The following is a 26595-nucleotide window of genomic DNA, read 5'->3' on the forward strand; positions in this document are numbered from 1 at the left end:
GTGTGCAGTATGACCTTTTGCTGTTTTAACTAGGACATGAGCATTACTAGGGTGGTAATGCCAATATGACTTACTGTTTGCTACTGTGCTGACACTGACACTTTGTTAGATTTGGTTCTCCTTTAAACATATGTTTTCAGCTCATCTCCTGAAAAATGATTCAAAGTATGGTTAAAAAAAGATCGAAAGCAAGAAAAAGGCTTTCTAGTTTCAATGCACACACACAAAAGAGGCAACAATTTCAAACTATTGATTTTCTTCCAGTGCGAGCAGCTGACCTGTTGCATATCATTCTGCACAGAACTAAACATAGCGTTCTGTGTCTCTGGGAACCACTGGAGTAGGAAATCCTGTGATCTAATGCAAATTCAAGCCAGTCAAGTGAAATGAAGCAACGTAATGATAATCCAGTTTCCGTGACCTTGCTCATGGACGATGACCTCATGTAGACAAAAGCAAAGAAAAAGGCACAAGGCTCAGATCTCGTTGATAGTCCTTTCAGAGGGGCAGTATTCAGAGGTTCCCGGTGACGACATGTAGAAGGACTGCGTTTTCCTTTTTAACCTGGCTCGCTTGTTGGCCAGAGACAGACTGCGCCGGCTTGAATTGATGATTTCTGAAATAAACTTCTTGCAGTCCACACACACCTCCATCGTGCTCCAGTCCTCCATTAATTCTTTGGGAAACTCTTCATGTGACTTATCCACAGATTTGGACCTTGAGGTCAACCTGAAAGCCAAAAGAGCAGGACCTGTCACTTATTTAGCAGCATGGCAGTGGGCATCAAGGGACGCCTTCAGGAGGCAGCACATCAGAACGGTCTTGATTTAAATCTTCCTTTCTCCTTCCCCAGAAATGTTAGGGAGACCTAACACCAGAGAGGACAGCGTCTGCCTGGTTCGACAAGATTGCAGGGTCACCAACTGAGGGCATGTGTAACACTTACCTTGGCAAAACCAACCTTACTAATAACTATAAATAAATAATGCGTTTGGCTCATTGACACAGCAACATAGCACTAGTTATTTATGCAGAGGGTTTATACAGTAGATCCCCTCAAAAAGGAGCATTTTTTTTATATTTAATTTCTTCATTAGCTTTGACAACCATCTATGTGTAAGATATAGAATCAGTAGGTAACTTGACAATACCAAAGTGAAAAAAATATTGAAAATTAGAATTAGAAAAATTAGGGGAAAAAAAAGATCTATCTCTGCAAGAAGTCATTGAATTCCCATTCAGTGAGTGATTCTAGCCTGCAAGATTTATCTCTGGAAAGTCTATTCATACCAGAAAAAGACAAGCTAAGGAAATTTTTGTAGAGGTCCTATGGAAATACAGTTATCCCATTGCTGACTCATATTATTTTTCACCTGTAATGTGAAAAAGGTTTGAGACACACTGTTGGTATTTCTATTTTGGTAAATCAAAGCAGTAAGTGGGAGAGACATGGATTTTCAGGCCTCAGAAAAGTTACTACAAGCATTAGACACATTGACAACTACAAAACAGGTAGACAGCATCTTCTTAATGATTGGTAACTCAATATGAAACACTTCGGAAGCATTTGAAATAGACACATGTGAGCTAGGGGTGTTTCTCACCTGGACATGCTTCGCAATGAATGGTGGTGACTGGTAGAGGGTTTCTCTGGCCTCATAAAGCTCTCTCCTCTTTGCAAGGTTGAAGGTCCCAGTGAGAAGATGGGGAGAGTAGAATATGGCTTTGATGGCAACCGCATCTGTTGAGAGTACCAGAAGGAACATGAAGTATCATGACAAACATTACAGCTTTTTAGCTGATCTAACCATAAGTTTACTTACTTACTTTTTTGCAACACTGTGAGCATACAGGCCTGTGTAAGAAAGCAAGGGCATAAATTATTTCATTAGGAAAAATATTTAAATCAAGAATAAGGGATAAACGTTTTCAGGAGTGAGAATCCTCCCCATCCTCCCCTTAAACAAACACTTTTATATTTCAAGTTTCTTCAACGTAATAACTTTAATCACTGCATGAAGCTAAAAGCAAGGAGAAATGCTAAACAAGAACTACAGCTAAATTAAAAAGGAGGGGGGGTGTGGGGGGTGGAGAAAGCTGTTTTTCCTCTAAAGAAACCTCCTTTGGTGAGACAGTAACTGTGATTCCACAGATCTCCAGACCTACTGTCTCACTGTTCAACTTAAAATTTTTCATTTTGCCTGCAAAAGATTCCTTTTCCCTTCTCCCCCCGTCAGTACTCCAAACATAATCCAAAAGGTAAACTGCCTTGAAATGTTTTCCCCAACAGCAGAGATTATGGAACTGTTGACTGGGGAGTCTGAGTAAATTCCACCTCACTCTCCCATGAGCACAAAAGAACATATGAGTATTCCTCTCACCTTAAAGCCAAGAGTTTCTGCCCAAGGAATCAATTCTGTCACTTAGGAAGGAACTGGTTTTGCATAATTTTTTTTAATATCAACTGTTACAGAAATAGAAACAATCAACAGTATGCAGTGGAAACACCTGAGAGTTTCTAACGTATAAATCAGTATTTTCCCCTCTGAAACGGTACCCCTTTATTAACAGATACTAAGTATTTACCTCTTACAGAACTGACAAGTGTAAGACCAGGTAAAGAAAGAGAACCTTCTTGTTCGACAGCAAAAGCAGAGCTACAAGAACAAAGGAGTCCACAATGTTAGGCAAAGTCCCACACAGTAATGACTTCATCTATCAAACTGCTATCAGCGAGAGCACAGCTGCAGTACTACATCCAGTCCTGGGGTCCATACTTCTACAATGACATTAAAAATAATGGTCCAGAACTGTATATTCATATATTTATAAACACTCCTTTATTTTTTTACCTAAATTAAATAATTGTCAGTTATTTATTAACTTCTTTTACTTCTCCTTCACTGATGTTTATATCATTGCTACACAAAAAAGAAACAGGAAAATAAGAGTAATAGCAGTAAGGAAGGGTAACAGTTACACCTGAAGAACATAAGAACAAATGGGCACAAATTCAGCCATGAATACATTCAGACTGGAAATGGTTCCTAACCACCTGGGCCAGGTCTGGGACACAAAAGATTTTGCCTGTGATAACATTTGATTATTTTCTTCCAATCTTACATTCTTGAAAACTCGAGGAGGTGCAGGAAAGAGCTATTATAGCAATCTTACTTGAGGAAAACCTGCTTTATAGCCAGATAAGAAATCCCGCGTATTCAGTTTATTCAAAGGAGATAGGGATCACAGCTTAAGAATATTTCTAGGAAGGAAAGGCATTGAACAATGAAAAGTTTTGCAGTGAAACAAAAGATGACATGCTGAGATCCAGAGACTCACGTGAGGCTACATAAATTTGGTTAGAAATAAAAGTGAACGATTATAATAGCAGGGTAAATTAATTAAAGCATCAACTTACTTTGAGATTTGATAAAAACTCATTACTAAGCTTTATATATCAAGACAATAGCCAAGAGACGAATCTAATGAATGACATTTTAAGATTCTCATTCCTCCGCCTATCAGTGTATTAAATGTTTATATTAAATCTGCATACTAGACACAGGTAGGCCTGTAGGTAAAATACACCGTGAAGTCAAAATACACTTGCTGGAGGTGTTCAAGAAACACAAGTCAAAAGTGGGAGAATATGACACTGCTTCTACTGGTAAATTCCAATTCCCAATCTGCAGTTTACAGAAAAAAATGCGTTAGTTAATGGATTGTCTAATATTAAACCTCCTTCTGGGGTCACATGTTGTCTGACTTCTCTGAAGGCTTTCATTCCCTCTTTGCTTGATAGTAAGGATTCATATGAAAAACTTGTAGCTCGTACACTTATCTGTAATTCTATTTTCTGGAATAGAACTGCTAAGCAATGCTGCAGAAGGCATGGGGACAGAAATCGCTTCCGTCAACGGAGTTCAAAACTTACAGATATGCTCTGGTAATTGCAAACACTACTGCATTTTTATAGACAATCTGAACAAATAAGGTATTCCCATGAAAAGTTTTGATGTTTCTGCACATAATCCAAGGAAGCTGACCCACGCATTACACATTTAGGGGGATGTTTGGCGGGTATCTCCTCTTTCTCTCCAATACAGGGTAAGAAACAAGTGTGTAAATGGGAGGCTGGTGTGACTGGACCCTGTCAGTAAGCTTCGGAGCCTCCACAGACTCAGTCCTACCTTTCCTTTCTTGAGAGCAGTGTAGACGTCTTTATATTGCTGGTACTTTTCCAGCTCTGCCTTCACCAGCACCTGACGGATGTGCATGACCTCTTCCACCGTCAGAGCCAGACATTCCACCGGGTAACAGAACTCCTCCTGGAAGCCAAAAAAACCCATTTTATTTCCAAGCCAAATGGCTTCTTCCAGATTTCAACCTAGACAACCAGCCACCTGGTTAGTAACTCCAGAAACGGAGGGTTTCTCCCTTCAAACTGGAATAGCACTGGCTCATTCGTGGGCATCACATGAGTTCCAAACTGTCAGGAGACTGCGTTAATGTGATCTAAATTGTCTGATGTTCAGCCTTCACAACAAAGACAGTTTTCTTCATCCTCCCTCCTCAAACCACTTGACCCTTCTCTCCATTTGTCTTTTGTTATGAACATTTGTTTCAAATGGATTGACCATCAGGCTTATAATTTGAAAGGGAAAGGTAATTTGGCAGATGGCATTACTTTTAAGTATACTGTTTGAAGACATGCAGTTTCTCTGAGACTTTGTGATGCCCAGAGTGGCCAAGGAAAGTTGTTAGCAGCCCATTCTAGCAAAAATTTTTATTCAGTGGTACCACATCTTGGTGCTTACATGATCAGAATCCCACCAAGACTACAAGAGGTTACATCAGTTCAGGCAGAAAAGTTCTCCTTTCTGCCCCAGGAAAGTAACAGCAGCAATTTAAGCTTTATAGAATAAACTTCAAATACAAACCAGGCAAACTGGTTACCCAATGTTGCATTATTAATGGCAGAGGCTCAAATAGAGACTAACAACACAACCTTCCACTTACAAAATTTTTCACTTGCTCTGTATTACAGCATTTAGGAGAATATTGAGTAGAGAACTTCTGAATTGGGTACCAGAGAATAAAAAGCACCAACCCAATTTGTAATCCAGCCCTGTACTTGATTATACATTTCCAACAGAAAGACAGAAACCTCTGTGGGAACTCCCATCGCTTTATGCTTAGTGAACCTTTTCAGTCAGCCCAGAGGGGCTACTGTGCAGTAACGACAATGACATGTAATGCTCTCTGAATAAGTGAAGGAAATTTCTCCTGCAAATACAAAGACGTGGCTGACAGTTTGGAGATCTCGTTTACAAATTGAAGTGATGAATTGGATTAGTAGTGAAATGCTCCATTTCTATGAACTCAGAGGTCTGTTCGGTCTTTCCGTTAGATTAAAAAGAAAATCCTTCTATGTTGCAGACCTGGCAAACATTAGCATTTAGGAACCACCACATTTTTAAAAACTGTTGTCTTACCTATCTAGAAAGGGAACACAAAGAAACTTCACTCTGTTTAAGGTACCCCACAAAAGACTAGAATTGAGTTAACTTTGTTAGATTTGCCAGCTAAATCTTTGGGGTATAGAATCACTAGCTTTCTGGAAAGAACAAGCTACATCAAAAGCGACTGCAATTTGCTCTGACGTGTAAAACTGCACAGCCAAGACAAAATAACTTCTGTTCCTTATGAGCAACTTTACAGCTAACTAGCAGCAATCAGCATTTCATTCTGGGTTCTTCCCATAGCAACTGCCTCGCTATGGAGAAGGCATGGCTGAAGGCCGGGGTGAGCTGGGAGAGGAAGCGGGGGGGAAAGTGTGATGCACACAATGCCAGCAAACCCCCTCGATTCTGCATCGTGGGAGGCTGAGAGAAACTGTCTGAGGTGAATGAGGCTGACTGAACGCTTGTACTCAATCAGAGCTTTAAGTCCTTCAGAAATACGTTTCTTACTTGAAGCTCTTCCTTCCCCCTCATGAATGCCCGTTCCTTTAATTTACAGAACGATGACTTCAGGGAATACTGCTCCTTTGAAGAATGTCTGCGGATCTGCTATAGGTGTAGAGCAGGTACTAGGGAAATAGTGTGGGCCTGTTGTTGTACCAATCGAAAATTATTATCACTACAGCAAACAGAAATAGCTAGCAGGCACAGGGGAAACATAGAAAATGTTCACATGTTTAAATGCTAATGTTTTAATTCCAGAGGTTACACAAGGACAACAAAATGTTAATGCAACATTAAATGAAAGATAAATATTATGCTGATTTCAGAAAACAGCTTGATTTCCCCCCCTCCTTCCTTTTCGGAGTAGAAATAAGTACGCAAGAAAATCTTTTGTTTCTACACCACCTCTAAGGCATTGAAATTAATTAAAATTATGCTAAGCACTGGCTAAACTTCATTAAACAATGATGCTTTGGAATTATTGCTCAAACTTCCAACGATAATCTGCACCCAAATTAGGCAGCTCCAAGTGAGAGAACTTCAGCTCTGCAACACTCACATACAACAGAACATACTAAAGACAAAATGTGGTTTGAACAGTCTTGATTCTCTGGAATTGTACTCAATACTATTTTAATATTAAAGACAAGTCAGTATTCTTACTTTTAAAGGGAAAAAAATCTTACTTAAAAATACTATTTTGAACTTAAAAGTTTCCATGATCCTCATAAGAATTGGCTTAACACTTTGTGCAATCATTTTGTATACACCGTAATAGCTTAAGGTGTATACATGCAATTTTTTTACGCAGGAAGAGCATATAGTAAGAATTACATATCCATAATGTGAAATAAAGTGCTTTGTAGGTCATTCGCAGCATACGCACACCTAATAGGTCCTTATGACTAACACATTTTTACACTAATATATTCCTTGTAAAACTTCTCATTAAAGGATGTCACTAGGCGTTCAAATGAGCTGCACTAGTACATTGCAATATGAACAAGTGCTGGAATGGCCTCTAAATTCTGCAATTCACAATTAGTCAAGCAATCTAAAGTCTTGTTGATTTTGCAGACTAATAATTTCTAAGTAGTCAGCTGGATATCTCAACTATCAACTCTCTTGCAACAAGTTTTACGCTTTCACTCAACGTTTGGGACAAGAAAAAGCAGGAAAAAAATCAATTATTCATATTCAATTCTACATAGGGGTAAATGAATTAGTTTTTGTTTTCGGTGGATTTGTCTTCCCTGGTACTAGCTATTAGCTATTCTGCAAGTTCTGATATGTAAGCGTGCTGAGGACTGAAACAACACATAGGTTTTCAAGTAAAACAGATTGCAAATGCCCTTCCGTTCTACATAGTGTAACTTGGTAGAAACATAAAACCTTATTCTTTTCAACATAGTCCAAGGATTACAATAGTTTTGCTGGATTTTTGCTGCAGGATCTTCATGTGCTGTAACATTTAAGGTCTGTCCCATTGAAAATCTTGTGATGTTGCATTTTTAGTTTGCTGTCCTTTCAGAACTGATTTCTTTTCCCCGTGAGGTGATTGAAGACACACAAATACCCTACACACATTGAAATCAATGTCAATCAGGTGCAATGTCCCAGTCTAAGCTTTAATTCTTGCCACAGCTTAGGAAGTGCTCCCCTAGGAGGGAACATGCTGGTGAAGGTGATTTCCAAAGCCAGCAAAAAGAGGCAAACCTTTGTGGGTTTCCACCTGCTCGCAAAAGCTCTCTCACAGAGATAGTACACAGCCCCTGCCACCCCACACATGGCTGCTTCAATGGGATGAGAGCTGAGCAGAGAAGCTGTTTGCATAGTTGAAAAAAGTGGTCTGAAAGTCATCCTTGGAAATAAACTGGTTATCCTAGGAACCTGAACAATAGATAGGAAGCAGAGAAGCAAATGCTGTGTATAAATGAAACCATTAGCTTTGGTCCTCTGGGTCAAGAAAAAAAATGATAATAATAATAATAATGGTAATAATAATAATAATGGTAATAATAGTAATAATAATTGAAAAAGAAATCAGACTACAAAGGCATCCATATGTACATCTCAGGACACTGGCTTCATCTCACTGATAAAGAACCAACTCAGCTCACTACAGCAAGCACACCAGCAAGGCTGACCCCCAACCCAAAACCACTGAGCTGCCCTGCCCTTCCATGTAGCACTGGTAGGGTGGCGTATCAAAAGGACTGTGTTTGGCATTCTTCCAAGTTCATTTCCCCTCCCCACCTACTCAGGTCTAAATCCCTCTGTCTGATGAGATGCCAGTTCACAAAACCGTCGTTAGTATGCAAGACAGACCAGTTTTTTGCTAATCCTGCTAAGAGACTGTAGCAAAGTCCTGCCTGTTTTCACTGGCATTGAGGGCTATTTATTGACAAGGCCTCTTTCGCCTTGGAGAGAAACTGCAGTCACGGGAGCAGGTGATAAGAAATGAAACTCCATCAATCCTGGAGGAAGGGATGAAGAAGTGTGAAGTCAAATAAGAAGTAAGTAATATTCTGCACTTAACTGAGAAGCGTTCACTTCGGGAACAGCAACGTTACATAGGCAGCATCTGGCGCAGCTACTGAAAGGAGCTGGCATCCCGCCGGGCACGGGGAAAGGCTTGCAGTAAGCTCCAGTGTGGAACTGGGCCAGTGCCCACACGTCAGAAATCATCTACCAAACTAAAATCGAAAGTATTGTGGGAGTTGCCTGTCACACCCTAGAGGGCACTATTGCCAAGTTAAAGACTTAGGTCTCCAGGCACCAAATTAAAGAGGTTCTTATTAAGGGAACATCATTTCACTACCGATTTTCCTTCTTTCTCACTCCACAGCCAAAACCAAGCTAGGTGACAGCTCTCTAAAGATTAAAAAAAACAAAACCAAGAAAACCTCAAGCACAATAGAAACTAGTAAAACCCTTCCCATGTGTCACCACATCAGCCTGACTAATCTAACAGCTTCGACTCCTTTTTCCTTTAGTATTTTTAAGGGGGAGTGGAGTAATTGCATTCGTTTTTCTGAAATGGTTTTATTTTCCATTTCTGTGTTTTTCTAGTCGTATGTCAGTGAACAGACTGACAGACCGAAAATAGGTATGCGGTCAAAAAGGTCCTATTAAGAAACTGGTTAACCTATTTAAAGTAACAGCCTCATACATGAGATGTTTAAGTTGCATCATCCCCTCAAATATGTATGAGATCAATGTTATGATGTAACATATTTAGATACACTAAAAAAGTGATGGAGCAAATGTCTCAGTATAATGCTTTCTCCCCTCCTCCCTTTAAACAATATGTCTGTGAATGACTCGGGGCCTATCAGAAAATAAAGCTTGTGCTTCCACATATAGTGAGCGCAGCAGGCAACAACAGGGCAATCCATTTTATAGGACAGTGTCTTCAAATGCATGCTGAAGTAACCCTCCGGCTTGGTTCTGCTGCAACATGTTGTGCTCCAGGTCCACTTTGGCAGAAGAAGTCTACCTGTGTTGTGCATTTATCAAGACGCTACTACCCGACCTTCGCCTGGAGTGAGAAACTACTTTCTATTTGGAAGGATGTAATAAACAAAATCCAGCAGACCCTCTGAAAAGAAGAGGAAGAAGCTTGGAATATTTGGAGATTATTTTCTTGTTACTGTTCAACTTTATCATCTAATAGGTTTGGAACCCAGCCACCATCTCCTGGGCCATCAAAAACACGCTTCAAAGCCCATTAATACCACCGCACTACAGGATTGGGCAAGTGAATATTCCCTTTCTTTCAAAACTAGGATGTGTTTATTGATTTCTCTGTCCACCAGCACTTCATGGGGCATACTTCAAAACCCTGCTGGTAGGAAAAGAGACTAGGAACACATCCTGCATGAAGTTACAAACCACTAATCAGTATGTCAGCATAAATGAACCAGGATTTCATACCCTTTGCTGTTTGTACTCTGTTGGAAAACAGCTCTCAATTAAAGCTAATTGATCAAATGTACTGTACTTTCTTTTCAAGCAGTAATACAGGTTTTTGCCTCAGTAACTTCATCCAAGTAACACATACAAACCTTGATTTGGATTACTGAAAGAGCTTTCATATGTATCAACATTACTACAAAAGTTCTTAAGGTGGGAAGAAAACACTCCATTCATTCAGCCATTAACTAAAATACTTCCAACAACTAAAAAAATCCCCCAAATCCCAAAATAGATCCATTGCTTTGGAATTGTCTCTATTCAAATGGAAAAATCAGTAAGGTGAAGTTCATCTGTTTTGGTAACATTCTGAAATAAAATCAAGACACGTGGCTTTACCCAGAGTCCTAATCAAAGTGCAAATGTTTTCTGAGGCACCTGTACCTGGGATTTTGAATAAATATCCTAGAGAGACAAAGTTCAAATCTTGATTTCAAAATGTCTTTAGTAGCCAAGAGCTGTTTCTGAACTGAGGAGTTTTCTTTGAGTCAAGTTCTAATCACACTGAAGCCAAGTTTTAATTTTCATTATACTCTTAGCATGCTTCTTTTTGTCTCTCCTACCACCCACTCCACTTACAAGTGATCTGGAGCTGTGTTTTGAAGGTGGTAGGAATTGTCTCACATTGGTTGGTGTTTCCTTTTCAATGGAGTGTCGTCTCTGAGGTGGCTGCCGTCTCTCGGGCTGTGGTGTAGATGATATGGGCAAGAACTTTGGAGGCACTAAAGATTCAACCAGTGTAAAAAAGTTAGTTCTTGTAAGACAGACTGTTGGACAACATTGCTCAGTACTTAAACCAGCCACTGACTTGGTAGAATTCCCACTATGGGTGGCTGAAGTTACACATCCATACTCAGAGCACCTTCCAGATACATATCACATTCATCACATCTTCCAAACTGAGAAAACAGGAATACTCATAAAACTAGCAAATATAGGGTTGCTACTAGACCGTTACCATTGTATATAAATTCAGTGTTTCAGGGTACTGCTTATTCTATTTATTTTACCATCGTGCATAGAAAATACATGCACAGATAACAATTTCATTACAAAACCTTTCCAGTGAAACTGAAACACCTTGAAACAAATGAAAATTATTGCTACACAGTAAAGTCTGTAAAAAAAAAACAAAACTGTGCCAGAAAAATAAGAGATCCTCGCCTCTTCCCAGGAAGTACTTCTGAAAAATACCAGTGATTGCTACACATCTTTCAAACAAGTACATTCACTGCCACGGTGACAGAGATGCAAAAAAACACTTAAATTGGTCTTAGGCCAAAATGTGTTTCTGCAGCAACAAATTATTTTATGAGATGAGCATAACTAAACCACCCCCCCATTCACTTGTGACACTCTACAGTTCCACATCAGCTTCAAGTATTGAAATCTTCTGTTTCACAAATATATCCACATACAGTGGAGGCTAACGCCTTCCAATAATTAATCACATTTGACCTATTCAGCAGGTTCTAGTGTTCAACTTCAGCGATTTATTCCATTAACAACACCCAGCTTAAGCTTTCTAGAGAAGTTTCAGACAAAGTTCATAGACCAGAAGACAACAGAAGTGTGTAAAAGTACCCACTGGGCTCTCTCATCAAAACTCACTCTTTCTGCTGCTGGTGCCTTCTTGAAAGGGGTCTTCCACTTGTGAGGGGGAGATGCTGCTGCTACTTGCTGATTTGTGTACTGATTCCTCCTGTGTGGCAAGAGGAAAAGACAGAATTCCTCAAGGATTGTTTTTTCTTCTCTTACTCCTTCTTAGTACGCAGAAACAACAAATATCAAAGGTATTTTGCATCATTCAATCACTGAAAGCCCTAGGAGAAGTCCTGAGAAAAACATTGACTCTACACAGGACTGAGTAAATAGAATTTTCAATGCTCATTTTTTTAGAAATTGGAATAAATGGTACATGGTTGGAATTCACTCTATTTAACTACTGCGTGAAAGAACAAGATCAGAAGAGAGGTGCATGAATCCACTGCAACTTGTTGATCTTCCTCATTGTATTAAAGGACTTTTAAGGATTTGCAGCTACAGGAGATATGTTAACTCAACTGTACATCTCACGCTAGCAAGGAATCAACACTTGGATTCCTCTGGTCTTCAAAGGAATGACAGCCACTCATACACATGATCAAAGTAAAGAGAAATTAATCTGATCTTCACTGTCCTGTTCTCTAATCCCTAACCATGGTGCCTTTCTCCTTTCTTCTGTATTTAAAAGAAATCTCATTCATTATATAAGCATGTTTCATCAGAACAGCCAAGAGCAATTCCTGCAAGAAGAATGAAAGTGAAACAGGCTTTGACTAATACCTTTCAGCTATCTAAAGCATTATGCCATCCCAATTATTAAATCCTTTGCTTTCACCTAAAACCTCTGTCTTCAGCCACCAGATACCAGCAAGATGCATGTCATCACAGGAGCCTCCCAAAGGAGCAGAGTTGAAGGACTGAGTGTGAATGCTCTTTAGCTCTAATGTGAATGCTTTTAACCAAGGAGACTTACATCATTTAAGTTGTTAAGATTAACAGATCAAACAAGTGACCTGCTCTAAAATCCAGCAAGTGGTTGACCTTCTTTCTCAGATTTCCTTAGTTACATAAATCATAAGCAGAAAAACCTCCACTGGCTGAAAGATTGCTGTCTTTTGTAACAGCAAGTCGGAAGAGAAAAGCTGGCAGGATCATCTCAATGAGCACCATGCATCACAGGAGAGAGGCCTCTACAAACTCCCATCAGGAGCTCCGTCTTTATACTTAGCCCAAGGGCACGCACTGTATGCGAGGACACCGTGATGTACACTGTTCCCATGTATATGCCACAACATAGCATTCTGCAAAGGGACTCAAACCAGCTTAGATCCCAAAACAACACATTCACTTTAACGTACCAAGTGTGACCCCGCAAACCGGTTGCGACAGGAAGCTTCTAGGGAAGTTTGAGCAGCACATCAGCTGTTTTTTTTACAGAAACCAGTACAGTATAGCTACAGAGCTAGGTAAGATAGCTTTGCATATCACTGCTTTTCATGTTGCATGTTTGCCTCAAGAGACCACTGGAGAACTTGCAAGACAATGGATACATTGATACCCCTTCTAAGGGGTGCAACAATGTTCACAAGTCTAGTGTTAAACATTTAAATTTTGTGAAGAAGAATAACCCCTATACAAAGGGAACTACTGAACTTCACACTTTGTAGAAGAGTGGAAGATAACTCTTCCATTGCCAAAGATGCTAACAAGCTAAGACAAAGAATGAAGCAAGCTGTCAATTAAAAAAACATAACCATGGCACTCTGCTGCTCATTTTTATGAATAGTAGACTATCTGACATTTTACATTTGAGGTTGGATCAACCCAAAATCTGCACTTTTCCACAGCAGACTAAACAATTAGAATTGTACATGTACTGAGAAAGCTGCAAATTTAAAGGCATCACCTTAAAACATCTGAATATATTAGTAACATGATTTTTGTCCAGATAGCTGTAGCTTCATTAGGAAGATACCATTTTTGTATCTGTAGCAAAAATTAGTTAGTTTGCTACTTCTCTTACCCACACAAAGTAAAATGGCACTTCCTGCTTCCCCTTTGAAACTGTGATTCTAATGGAGATGCAGAAAAAACCAAGGACAGAAAGCAGGACTGGTTTGTACAATATTCAACTTTGCCAGCAAATGGGCACAGGGCTGTATCAGGCCTTCCACCCCTAATGTTGGGGCACAGGCTGCATCGCAACACAGCTGAGAGAAGAACAAAGGGGATGCAGGGGGAAGAAAATGCATCTGCCTCATAGCTCATTTGGAGCTCAGCACTGCAGGTATTTGCAGCTTGTAATTTAGGGCATAACACTGTCAAAACTTAACACCCAGGGAGTAACTCTAAATATGTTAAGCCAAATTCAAATTGCAGGCAAAGAGGTGGCCGAGTCATTTATAGGCGATCAGGATGACAACACATACTCTCCTCTGTGTGTTATGTACAAAGTAAAAGGAAAGAAATAAAACACTGACAGAGCGATCTTCACTTACTTCAAATGTTCTATGTCCCACTCCTTTCGTCAGCTCAGAAAATTTCACCATCGAGCATCTTAATCGTCTTAATTGCTTCACCAGCTACTTCTGTTGACTCAAACCAGTGCAGCATCTGTTCTCTGTGATAGCTCAGTATGGCTGTTTTATTTTTAATTTATCTTTTGCTGTATGTTCCAGAGCTTATACTATATGAATTGCTTGCCTACAGAGCGCTCCCTAATCAATAGTCACAGTCGGACATCTTGTTTTTCCCTCCTACACGAATCACTTCATGTTTCCCTTTACAGAATTTTCTTTTACTGACTTCTGCTTATTTTTCCATGTGAAATATAATGCTGCATTAGCTTCCGGATGCAGAGAGCTATAAGCTGGGAAGCTGTAAGTTCAAGATCCAACTGTCATTGACAGGTCTTAATATTCCTGCACCCTTCCCAGCTTCATCCATATTAACAAAACCTCACATAGACTCTATTGTAATTTTAAAGACTGCTGAGAGATTTCAGAATGCAAATCTCTTCTGCATTCAGAATAGATGCACCAAATTATGCACCCACACAAGTCACCCACAGGATAACCCCTAATATAAAGAGAGCCAATCTTTCACAGATCAAGAAAGTATGCAGAGAGATAAATTTCTCCCCACATGTATTTCTCCCCAGCTTCCTATCTTTCAGCTTAGATGTCTTTGTAAGCACCCTGTCAGGAAACCCCTCCTTCCCTATTTACTAGAGAGAAAGAGTCAGGGAAGACTGCTTTCCTCAGGCTAAAATTAGCCTCTGTGAATAAACCCTGCCTGCATGTGCTTTCCAGACAGATTAACTTTCAGGAAGGTCCAAACTCAATAATACTACTGGTCCAAAAGACAGAGCTCATTCTTAAGGATGTATTGGTGCTACTTCTTGAGGATGCAGCTTTTAAGCTGGGGAGCTCTTTTAAGCTTTTCTCTTTTTTATGGTTTGTTTGTTTTTGTTTTTGTTTTTTTTTAATCTTTTAACTCCCCATTTGGGATTCAAAGTTGTTTCCCCATCTAAGTGGCATTTGCTTGTCCCTATCTGTGAAACATTTGCTGGGTGTTACTTCCCAAGCCTATATAGCGAATCCATGCACTGACATTTGCACCATACTCTGGCACAGCTGATGCTCTTTATTTAACAGCTGGTACAGTGAGGCTGGCTTCACATCTGAGTCCTTTAGTGACAGCTCCTGCATGGGTGCCAGAAGGGTGCAACACATTTGCCTGCATTCCCAAAAGCCTAATTGCTACATACACATAGTGGACAGATACTGGGCATTTAGAAAAATAAGTAAATAGTGGGTTTAAGGCCAAAACTGGCATTTAACCTTTTAAAAGTATATTCTCCTTTTTGAGGTATGATCTAATATTTTGAAAGTTCTGTGGGCTGAAAAGGCAGTCATGGAAAATTCAGATGATAATCTGCAAAGTCACTTCTCAGCTGATCAGCAAATTAAGAACTAAGACACAATTCTGACAAACAGACAAGCAAGTTGTGTGCTGAATTTTTACCTCTGAATCTGAGCTGTCGAGTTCAGCCAGCGTGGGAGCCTTAAGGAGTCTCTTGCGTTGTACTGTCACTTGTGTGGCCCCATTCTGCTTTCCTTGTGGTGCCAGGCCACCGTTCACTACAGAGGCATCCACTAATTTTCTTCCAGCCTCTGGTGTAGATACATCTAGCAAAAGAAACAGAACAATTGGTGTTTGGACCTAGTTTTTATTTTGCCTTCTCAAATCTTACTGTCAAGGAAATACACACAAAAGGAAAAAAAAATATTGTGGTAGTTATACGTGTGCAATTAATTTACTTTAGGAATACATTGCTCAGAGAAGTACAGGCAATGGTTTGTGGTACAGAAGCGATATGAAAGAATGAAAGCAGTGGAAAAAGCAACAGTGCAGAATACTAAAAACCAGCCTCAGACCAACATCAATCAACTTTTTTTAAAAAATCCTGTATTAAACCTGAAAATATTATTTCTTCAACTCATAGTCTATAATTAACTATATCACAAGTATCAGAAGAATGCACAACCATATCTGGACAAGTGGGTTGCCAGTGAATCTGAAGACAACACCACACAGAAATTAGGAGGTTTAGCAGGAGTACACCTAGTTTTTCCAGTGAGGACAGAATTACACTTCATTGTGCAGTGTAAAGGAAAAGTAATGAAAATGAGCTAAACAACTAGCGTTCATCAAAAACATGCACAGTTCTTAGGCTTGCAAGGTCATTTGTATTAAAAATACATCTGTGATGTCAAATCTTCACGTAATTGCACAAACATGAGACTCAAGCTCTATTTTCATCTACCTGAGTTTTACAAGGATGTAACTCCACTGAGCAAATTATTTGGGATTTCTGCCAGTGTGCAATGAAGATGCATCTCGGATAATGTAAGCATTGGGTCCGCTGTGCTTAGCCCAGCTTAGCTTAGACATTAAGATAATGACCTAGGCTTTGATATTTTAGGAGAGCTTAGAGTTTGGTCTGATAAATCAGTTTTATCCCTGTAAAAGTACAAAGTGCAGTATCCCAGTTGAAGAAAATTATGTCAGAGGGAAAAGGAAGAGAAGCTTTTAATCTCCCATTTGCATGTACGCCTAAGCATCTGGCCTTTCTACAAATGTGGTTTTCTACCCATGTAATTACAGGACTCCTTCCCCAGTCTTGTAATAACAAAGTACCTCCAGGTATTTTAAGGCTAGGGTAACAACGAGTTATTATTCCCATTTTTATATGTGGTGAAAAGAGGCACAGAAGGTCAAATGACTTGTACCTTAGGTTATCAGGAGGACTATGACAGAGAAATGATATCACCCTGATATTCCTGGTGCCAACAATGTAAGCACTCACACATCATTTGGAGTTACTTACATAGTTGCCCTGGTATAAACAGACAGAGTCACAGCTGCTACAACAAATTTGCACCGATAAAGGCTGTTCCTGCACTACCAAAACTACACAGTGTAGATAAAGCCCCAGTTGCAGTTGTAGGTGTGTTTTACAACATTCTCACTGGAGCAGCTATTGAAAAGGAATTAAGAAAAGGAATAAGTTAAATCAATATATATTTTAAAGAATTAGGTTATTGTTAAATGCTGGAAACTGAGCTAGAAAGTAGAGGGGATGTATTATAGTTGCTCTATAAATCATGCCTTTAACTGGGAGCGTAAGAAAAGGTGATTATTTGGACTGTTAAAGTCATGGTGACATTCCAAGCCTATGAATCTGTGCACTACAGTGTTACTGCCTTCAGGTCCTCCCTACAAAGAGTTGCAATCAAAGACTCTCTAACCCTTAGTTCCTATCTTCAAAGGCTTTGCTAATGGGTGTCCTGACTAGCACTATGGCTTATAGGTCATGTTTTTTTTTCCCCTCCTAGATTTCTGTGAGTACAGCATGGGCGTCCTCCACATCAAATGCATTCCTGCTCTAACAGCTGCTCAAGACAATCCCAGAAAGCAACAGCAGGAAAACAAAACCCGAGCTGCCTCACCTCCCTGCTGCCAATACCACTTCTTGAGACCTCATAATTAGCTGGCATGCAGTTGATTGAAGAAGCTCAGGGCTTCCCGAATGAGCAACAGAAAAACCTTTGATTTGTCTTCTGATTGCACAGGGTGGTTCCTGAACAGACTGCGCAATGAAGCAGTTCCAGCACCACCAACACAACAGCCAAAGGTGGTGTCCCTTCTCCCAAAAACTTCCTGAGTGGTGACTCCCCTGCCTGATGGTAGGGAGGGTGAAGAATGGCCTGTAAGCACTGCTGGACTTGCTGGGAGAATAAATGATGGGATGGCCAACAGTATTGCCTTCCTTCCAAAATAAAAAAACACCTGATAAGTCTGGGGAAAGGACAGAGAAGGGAACATCCACAAGACATCCCCTAGCACTATGGGAGGTGATGGAACAGATATCCAGGGTACATCATACATTGTTTCCTGTTGTTAGGTTGCTTTGTTGTTGTTTTGTCCTGGTTTTGTTTGTTTGCTTTGTTATTTTGTTTTTGTGTTATTTGGGGTAGTGGTGGTTGTGTTTGTTATTGTTGGTTTTGTTTGTTTTGGGGCTTTTTTGTTTTGTTTTCTAAGAATTTAGGCCATATTTCTTTAGGCCCCAGAATGGAAATTTCTGACCCATTTTGGAGGTAACCGATGCAGTAAGTCACCATCTACAAAGACTAAACTGTTATTTAAATTCACACATGTATGACTTGCTCATACATATTGTTGAGTTGTTCTTATGTTGGTTTATAAGTCTTCTCGAAATACCTGAGAAGTATTAGGTGAATCAAGAAGACAATCCAACCTAGTATTTGTTTTGAAGGACTCCTCAGTAGGAAAAGTCATTTATCAACACTCTTTCCTCTAAAGGAAAAAAAAATAAATAGGGAGTTTTTACAACTTGCAAGCACTAAAGAATAAAGCCCCCCAAAAAAGTAAAGTAAGAAATCATCCCATTTATAAAATCTGTTTTGTCAACAGTGCTCAAGTTCAGTTTATCATTACCGCACTTAACAGTACTGGATACATATGAATAAATGGATTACCATAATTTAAGGAAAGCATAATGAAATTGTACAGTTTCAGCAAAAAGATTTCAAAAAAAACAACCAACTTGTTCCAAAATTAAAAGCAGAATTTGTTAGCAGATACAGACCAAAAAATTACTACCTTGTTTAAGCTATTTTAGTGATGTACTCAGACAACAGCAACAGTACTGGGTGCAAATAATTGTACATCATCATAAATAAAATTAATCACAATAAATGAGTCAGAAATAACCAATACACTACTGCTTATGAAAATGCATGGCAGAAGAAATTAATGGACAATTCTTTGAAACAAAACCCTAAATCTATTTTTTTAAATAGATAGTGGTTTACAATCTCTAGTTTCATAGAACATCTAAATGTTTTGAAGATGATTCAAATGATATTAAAAAAAGGCTTGCGTGAGCAACAGTCTGGGATTAAGATTTTATTAGTCAGACACACTAGGAGAGTGTCATTTCTCCCATGTTTTCATGCAGCAAGTACAATGAACACTACCTGCAAACTGGATGAGTATGTTTGGTTTTTTTTGAGCTTCTAAGCTATCATTACAACAGGCAAATGAATGTCTTGTTTTGATTACTTGATCTTTGTGTTGGTCTTCCCTGACTAGCCTTAAGAAGGGGGAGACAAAAGAAACCCACCCTAGGATAAGATGAAATGAGCCTTTATTTACATGTAGGATTATGTGCAAACCACAGCAGTCATGTAACCATATGCTGTCTGCCTCCTAACCAGCTCTCCTTACAAAATAACAGAAACCCGAATTTTGTTCTATACAGCAAATGTACTCCTCAACCTTATCATTTTTAGACTGAGTTTAAAAGAAGGCTAAAATCGATTTGCAGAGTTAATATTGATTTACTTTTTGGTAGTTATGGTGATGATAATACACTGGGAAAGATTACATAATGAATAAGGATAACAGAGATATACTGTTCCTTTCAATGGACTTAGATGTTGAAGCCAAACCTGAGAACTAATAAATCAGCACAGCAAACCACCGGTGTTTTGCTGGTGTTTACATCACATTTATTATTGCGTTACCTAAATCGAGAGATTACCAGGACCTGGTGGAGTTCTTTCCTCACACTGGTCTGAGGCACAGATCATGTAAAGGCAACAGATACACATCACCTCACAGGGGTTGGGAACAACAGGAATAATCCCCGCAAAGTTTGGGTTTAAATGTTTCACTTTCCTTTTTCTTCTCTCCTTGCACCCAACACCCCTGGTCCCTGCTCCCCAAATGTACAAACTGTTTCTGTAGTAACAACTTCAAAGCAGCCATGCATACAGCTTTGAGGTAAGAGCTTGAGTGTTGAGTGGGAATGACAGATCTTTTGACCTGCATTCAACACAGTGCATCGAAATTAAGCTGCTTTTAAACTGCTTTTCTATTTGAGGAAGTGGGCAATTGCCTGCCTTGTCCCTTGTTGGTATCGGAGTACCTCTCAGATTACTCATTACAGGCGGCTACTGCTTGCTCCTTCTATTCTACCGGTAAGAACAGCAGTGTAGAAGGAGGTCCCAGGCACCCCCCTCCTCTTCTCTTCAGGGTAACAGCAGGCAGATATGAGGAGCCAAGCCAGGGTGACATATCAACTACACCAGCTTGGTGCCAGCAAAAGTCTTCTCAGAACTGGTCTGCATCTTCTCAGTCGCAGATAGCAAGCATAATATATGCCTGCCCCCACTCTTTAGCACTTAGCAGGAAACGCTTCTGTTTTTCAGCTGGTTTGTGGTTTTTTTTGTGACAGCAATTCCATCAAGCAGAGAGTAATGAAAGCAGTGAAAAAGCAAGTATGTGGAAACAGTGATAAAAGCACAGTATAGTTCCCTGCCTCCAAAATAATGGAAAAATGAAAAGCACGCAAAGCAACAACATTCAGAAGTACTGCTTATCTGCTTACTGTCGACATTCCAACCCATCTAATTCATTTGTACTGCTCATTTGGTGTCTCACATCCACCTAACTGGAATGTTTTAATCATCCTGAATTTACTTCTGAAGACAACTTATCAGATCACTCAGTCATGCCATATGATACTACTTGCTGAGAACCACATGACTTGAAAAAATAAAAACAATCACATTTGGAAGATGGATAAAGAAAACAGGAAGAGTTCTTCAGAGGTCAGTCAAAAAAGAGCAAATCCAAGTACAATATAGATTGCTATGAAACCATTTCTTTAAAATAAAAACATGGTGATGAAACAATGGATTATGAAGGGAGCTTTTACAAAATACTGTTTGGATTTTAACAAATGAGGATGTCTCAGGATTCTTAGAAATAAAAGGCAAAAGAAGAAGCAGACACATGTAGGACAGATCTGAACCTCTCCTTTTGTTGGTCACTGGCACATTCAGTTTTATAGTCTTAAAACTGAAGGAACTTTTGGCATATCTGAAAGTAGCAATACTTTTTGAAAACTGAAGTTTGCCTGTTTGTGGTGTTATCTGAACCCCTGGGGACCCTCTTCAGCTTTCAGTGGAGTAAAACATGATACCACATACATATATAATTTGAATCCCACCAGACAGCTGTAGTAGCTGTACAATACATCATATGTATAAGGTGTCACAAAAAGGTTTGAGCTTGATTAACAGCTTGCCACCGCGTCTGATGGAGAGAGCCTTTTCCTTTACCCCATCCACCCATGATGATCACAGGCCCTCAGCCAGCTCTCTGATCATCTGATCAGATAGTAAGTAGGTTTAAATCACTAAAAAAGCAGAAAACAAACCTGAATAAAAAAATGTAAGTATTTTTTTCTGGGTGACATAAGTTTAACCAGATCATCTGGGGAATAAATGAGCAGGACTGGCACAAAGGAGAAGGGGGACTTACACGGGAGCTTGGGGGAGGAGAGGCAGCAGTGAGAGCCCCTCCTTGCCTCTTGACAGTGGCAAGCTGTTTACTTGGCTCAGCCAAAACATGAAGCCATGTTCACAGACAGGTCACTTGTGAACTCTGCTCCCGTATTATAAAAACTACTGCATTTTTTTATATTATGGTAATGGAAGAAGTTCTATACGGTCTTTCTACTTCACAATATGCTAGCATTTCACTCAGATTATGCCTTACTATGGGGAAAATAACCACGTGAGGTTAATGGGTACATAGAGAAACACAGAGGATGAAAACTCTGCAGAAGTTCTGGATGAGATGTTCCTGTGCAAGTGGAAAGAAGGGGGGAAGGTACAGCTCCTGCTGCTTCTTCACAAAATGAGAGCATAGATTTATTTGGAGACTGTTTTCTTGGAAGTCACCTCGGGGAACTTAGGTAACAGCTAGCATAAGAGCTCTCCTCAGCAGACAAACCTTTAAGGCTAATGTAGAGTATTTCCAACCTCAATGACGGAGTCTTTGGGCCTGAGAATCCTGGAAAGTTAGTGTACAATGAGGGAGGAATTAATTTATTTTCTGGCTAGTAGGCACACACTCTCTCTTGACATTGCTGTCTCTGAAGTAGAACACGTTCAGTTACTAACGTTCAGTGCTGTAACGTCCTAATTAATGGCCCACCAAGATGAAAGTTTAGATTTTGTATTAGCTGGTTGATGAAGGGTCAGTTATCAAATCCGCTGTATCAGCTATTACCAGCAAACCTTAGCAACTTCTTTTGCTAACCAGTAAAGAAGGAAGGTTTAGCCTCTTCTGAGTGAATGTCTTTGATTTCATGACTCACAAAGCATTGACCGTAAAGACACTCAGTAGAACTGAGTTCCTTTCTAGATTAGTATTCATAGGTATATTTCATTACATCTAGAAAGGCAGACAAGTTCAAAACTAGGTTTTGGATCCTCGTGAGAAATGAAGTACTACAAAAGATGGTCTAGTCAAGAAGTGAGTGTAAAGACACAAAGGTCATATTAATAAGTAAGTAAATCGGTCTTGAAGGTGACACTGTATTCTGCAATCTTTTTCAGAGTTTGGAATAGCTCTGGGCCACCTTATTTTGATTATTTATTTAAACAGAATTCCAGCACTCTATTTCAAGTGAAACACAGTTGTTTCCTATATCGAGGCATCCTTTTGGGGCAAGGGAAATGTAGGTATTAATAAGTAATTTATCTTAATTTTTATTTTAACTGACCATATCTTGGAAGAATCCCTTCAAGTTTCTTTCTTAAATGGGAATTCAACAAACAGATGGAACAAAATTCACAATAAGCACAATAACCACGTCAGGTATTGTTGCAACTTTTACCTGACAAGTCAAAACTGTGTGACATGCTAAGTGGCCGCATTGCTGTAAAAAAGAAACAAAAACAACAAAAAGAAAATGATTCAACTATTAGAAAAGCAGAGGGGTAATGAAACCAAAAGATTTACTCCATTTGAGACATTTTGGATTCTGTTGCCTAAATCCAAAATGTGTCAGACATACTATTGCTTTACTGTAGTAAAGCTCAAAGTCTGAAAACTACAGTAGCGTAAACAGGACTTGCAAACAGAGCAATTACAAATATATTTGTATAGTTGTAGAATGAGATTTTTGGAATTCAATAAATCAAATACCAAAACAAGAGCCAAGTACCTTAAAAACAGAATATTTTCAATTAAAATGCCATGAAAGAGAGAAAGGGAATAGCGGGGGGGGGGGCGGGGGGGGGGGGGGGAGGGCTGAAAAAAAATCTCAAAAGTACAAAGCCACATTTCACACAAGTTTCAGTGACCTGAAATAAAGATATTTCTAACTTTTTTAAAGCATAATCTCCAATGATTATAATTAAACTAATAAAGAGAGACACTCAAGCTAAGCTTGAGCAGTAGTTTCCTTGAAGAGGATCGAAAAGGCCAAACGCAGTGTGGTTTGTGCTGATTCTTGTTCTTTTTGCAAACCTTAGGTGGACTTAGCCTTTCAAATCTATCCATAATATTATCCTCTTTTTTCTGGGCCTCTAACCATTTCATTCCTAGACAAGAAAGTGGTCATATGTTCTTTATTTCTGGAAGACCTACCTATATTACCAATTAAACAATGTAATTCAGGGAGCGGACACTCAAAATATTTTTCAACTGAAAACAAAATTTTAGTGCACTAATCCCGTAAGCAGGCCAAGCCCAGCAACAAGAATGTATAAGAACACGTCAAAACTGGTAGCAGCTTATCTGTCTTACTTGACAGGTGATAATCATGCAAGTTGGTATGAAAGGCCTGTCACCCATACATACCACTGCATTAAAAGATGTTTAAAAAAAGGTTGTGCTGGGACAACTTTCGCTCATGAGAATAAATCTACGTGGTGAACACAGTAGAATGCTCACTCAGAGACAGATTTGGGAGTTTCCTGCAGTTCATTAACCAGACAACATCAGCCACAGAAAACGGCTACAGAAAGAGTATCTAAATCCCTGTCCAAACTCAGCATAAAGGCAAATACATTTTAAAGCATAAGGGTATTTACCAGCCAATGCTGAATTCTAACTGAAGGTTGATAAAACATGTACACAAAACAAAGTTTTTTCCAAGCTCCATTAGCTCAACTTGCTTGAGTCACAAATCCATGCTTTTAATGGGACATGTACCTCAAGGCTGTGTTTGTCTCCGTAGCTTACATCAATAATTTAATGAGGTCATTTGAAAGCTCACTCCAGTTCCTTGACTCAAACCTCTCCCTTTGTGAGAAAGCTACCAAAAACCCCAAAGTTTTAGATTGAGAGTGGCCAGCCACAGGCTGGCTCTTCTTGGTGGCAGCTCAGGGTAAAGATCTTACCTGTACGCATGTGTTGTACAGAGCAGAGGGACAAAGCCTGTGGCTGCTGGTGAACAAGTGCCATAGGTCCACCCACATTGCAGAGGAGGAACAGCAAGAGTACAGCCCCCCTCACCCCAGTAGTCAAGTGTAGTTATACTCTTGACTGATATAAACTGAGCAACAAAGAATAACACTGGGACATTTTCAATGTACCTTATACTCCCAAATATTTCACTCTAATGCTCTTTTTTTCTTTTTCTTTTTAATAGCAACAAATATTTCTGTCCAGATGGTGCATGTGTCCCACATGGTGTTTCTAATTAGATTTATAATCCTTAAACCTCATTACCTTACATGTTGTTACACTAGATTACATTCAGTGGTCATTTAAACTATACAACAGATCTATTTGTAACATATTGAATGTCACTAGCATTACTCCACTCCCAATTTTGCACAAACACACTTTATTCTAAAAGGAACTTTGGAAATAACAATCATTTCAATGTGAGGAAGAACAAAACCTCATATTTCAACATAAGAAAAAACTACCTTCAAGGCCTTTGCTCTTTTTTCATCTTCATGCCAGCAGCAAACACACACTTGGGAAATAAAACTTGCATGCATCCTCTTTTACACTTCCAGTAATATGACATTTAATCTAAACAATTCACTGGACTGAAGGAGATTTACCACAGTTCTGAAACTCAAAAATTTAATTCTTTAACAAAAACACAGAATTGGTGGAAGACAGGTATCCCTCATTAGAGGCTGTGCCCTGAAATCAGCCCGGGAAGTCCTAACCAGCAATACTCCAAAATTTAACATTGGTTTTGGAAACTGTTTACTAAATGGGTTTAATGTCATTTATATCAGAAATTTTAAAGGTCTCTTAGATCAGATTTGAAGCCCTGAGAGGACATGATAGTTCCCAGATGAAGAACATTTAAAATACTGAAACTGAATGCTTGAAAGAAAAGTAAGGAATCATTCCACGTTTTTACAAGCATCCTGCATTTGGAAAAATGTCTAGGCCTATTAGAAACATTAATTGATACAGCAAGCATAAACTGAATCCAAACCAGAAACTGGAAGGCCGAAAGAAACAATATTCAAAGCACCATGCTTTTAAAAATGCACCCAAGCATTCACCAAACTCTACTGAGCACTTCCAAAACAATGCAACAAAGCAAGACTGATGAAATTGTTTTTCTCCAGAGACAATGGGTTGTCACAACCCACTTGAATCTGGAGCAGTGCCTTCAAGCACATGTGGCAAGCACAAATATTTTGCAGAAAGCCACAACAGGGAGTATATATGTGGATTATTTCATGCTTATCAGCCATAAGATGCCACTTTTGCTCTTCAAAAATCCAGCTAGCTCGGTTTTTCTGATACAGATAAATACCGTGCTCTTAAAGAGATGTAAGTCACAATGTAAGACTGTATTTGTCATGCTTTTGTCTTCAGAACCATTGAACTAATGCAACTTGGTGATCACTGGAAGGCATAATATTTGTATAATTTCATAGTGGGTTGTTGAATATACACTGCAGAAATGAAATGCTTTGCAGTGCAAGTCTGAATTATACCCACTGAAAATATATACAAACACATGTACCATAACTTAGAAAATGAAGCACTTAGATTCAAAATAAAAGCAATAGATTCAGCAAAGAAATAAAAACATATTCTAAATTAAGGAAGTTGATGATGCTAACAACAGGAAACAGAATAAAATGAACTAAAAAGACATGTAAAGAACATCTGCAGACACGTAAGAATATTGCACTGGGGAGAAGCAATACCTATTCCATTCCAAGCAAATATAACGTTAACTGTCACGTGCAACAAGCAATATAATGCCATTAAATTTATCTAATATTTACATTAAAAACTTGAAGGGAATCAAGCTGAGCCATAGAGTATCTTATTTTTAAATATAACTTAGCACAAAGATTGCATAGCCCTAGCAAAGCCTACAGGTTCTTTCTTTTTCTGAAGGGATGAGAATAATTTTACCTTCCATGATATCTGCACAGACACCACTAATATTTTTGCTTCTTATGTGGGAAGTTTTCTGTGGATGCTGCACATAAGAACTAGCAATGTGCTTACCCAGCCTGCTACGCCTTATCTCATCAGGTGAGACTGGACGTAGCTTCCTCTCTGCCTTGATTTCCTCCAGGATCCTTTCATGAAGGCTGCGTGGCCGTGGTGGGGTTGGTTTAAGTTTTCTTGCTGAGGCCTCGAGATATAAAGATAATCATATTTACATAAAACAGTACTTCTTGAAAGTAGTTTTCACACTTTTTTAGAAAAAAGTGTGGAATGT

At 39.2% G+C, this 26595-nt stretch overlaps 1 protein-coding gene across 4 annotated transcripts in view; it reads right to left on the reverse strand.

The window, feature by feature from the left end:
* Positions 1–467: 467 nt before the first annotated feature.
* SPIRE1 (spire type actin nucleation factor 1) overlaps positions 468–26595 on the reverse strand; it is a 127476-nt gene continuing 101348 nt past the window's right edge. The window contains exons 8-18 of one of the 4 annotated variants that reach the window (XM_055799398.1): positions 26379–26508; positions 22768–22809; positions 15513–15676; positions 11553–11643; positions 10521–10663; positions 7683–7856; positions 4191–4328; positions 2587–2657; positions 1828–1855; positions 1605–1741; positions 468–729 (exon numbers count right to left, since the gene is read on the reverse strand). In XM_055799398.1, the coding sequence (XP_055655373.1) occupies positions 477–729; positions 1605–1741; positions 1828–1855; positions 2587–2657; positions 4191–4328; positions 7683–7856; positions 10521–10663; positions 11553–11643; positions 15513–15676; positions 22768–22809; positions 26379–26508 (1371 nt within the window). In that variant the 3' untranslated portion in view covers positions 468–476. The remainder of the gene's footprint in view (positions 730–1604; positions 1742–1827; positions 1856–2586; positions 2658–4190; positions 4329–7682; positions 7857–10520; positions 10664–11552; positions 11644–15512; positions 15677–22767; positions 22810–26378; positions 26509–26595) is intronic. The other 3 variants (XM_055799399.1, XM_055799400.1, XM_055799401.1) reach the window with 3 other exon arrangements.

This window comes from Falco peregrinus, chromosome 3 (genome assembly GCF_023634155.1).
Source record: "Falco peregrinus isolate bFalPer1 chromosome 3, bFalPer1.pri, whole genome shotgun sequence".
In the NCBI taxonomy this organism is placed as follows: Eukaryota; Metazoa; Chordata; class Aves; order Falconiformes; family Falconidae; genus Falco; species Falco peregrinus.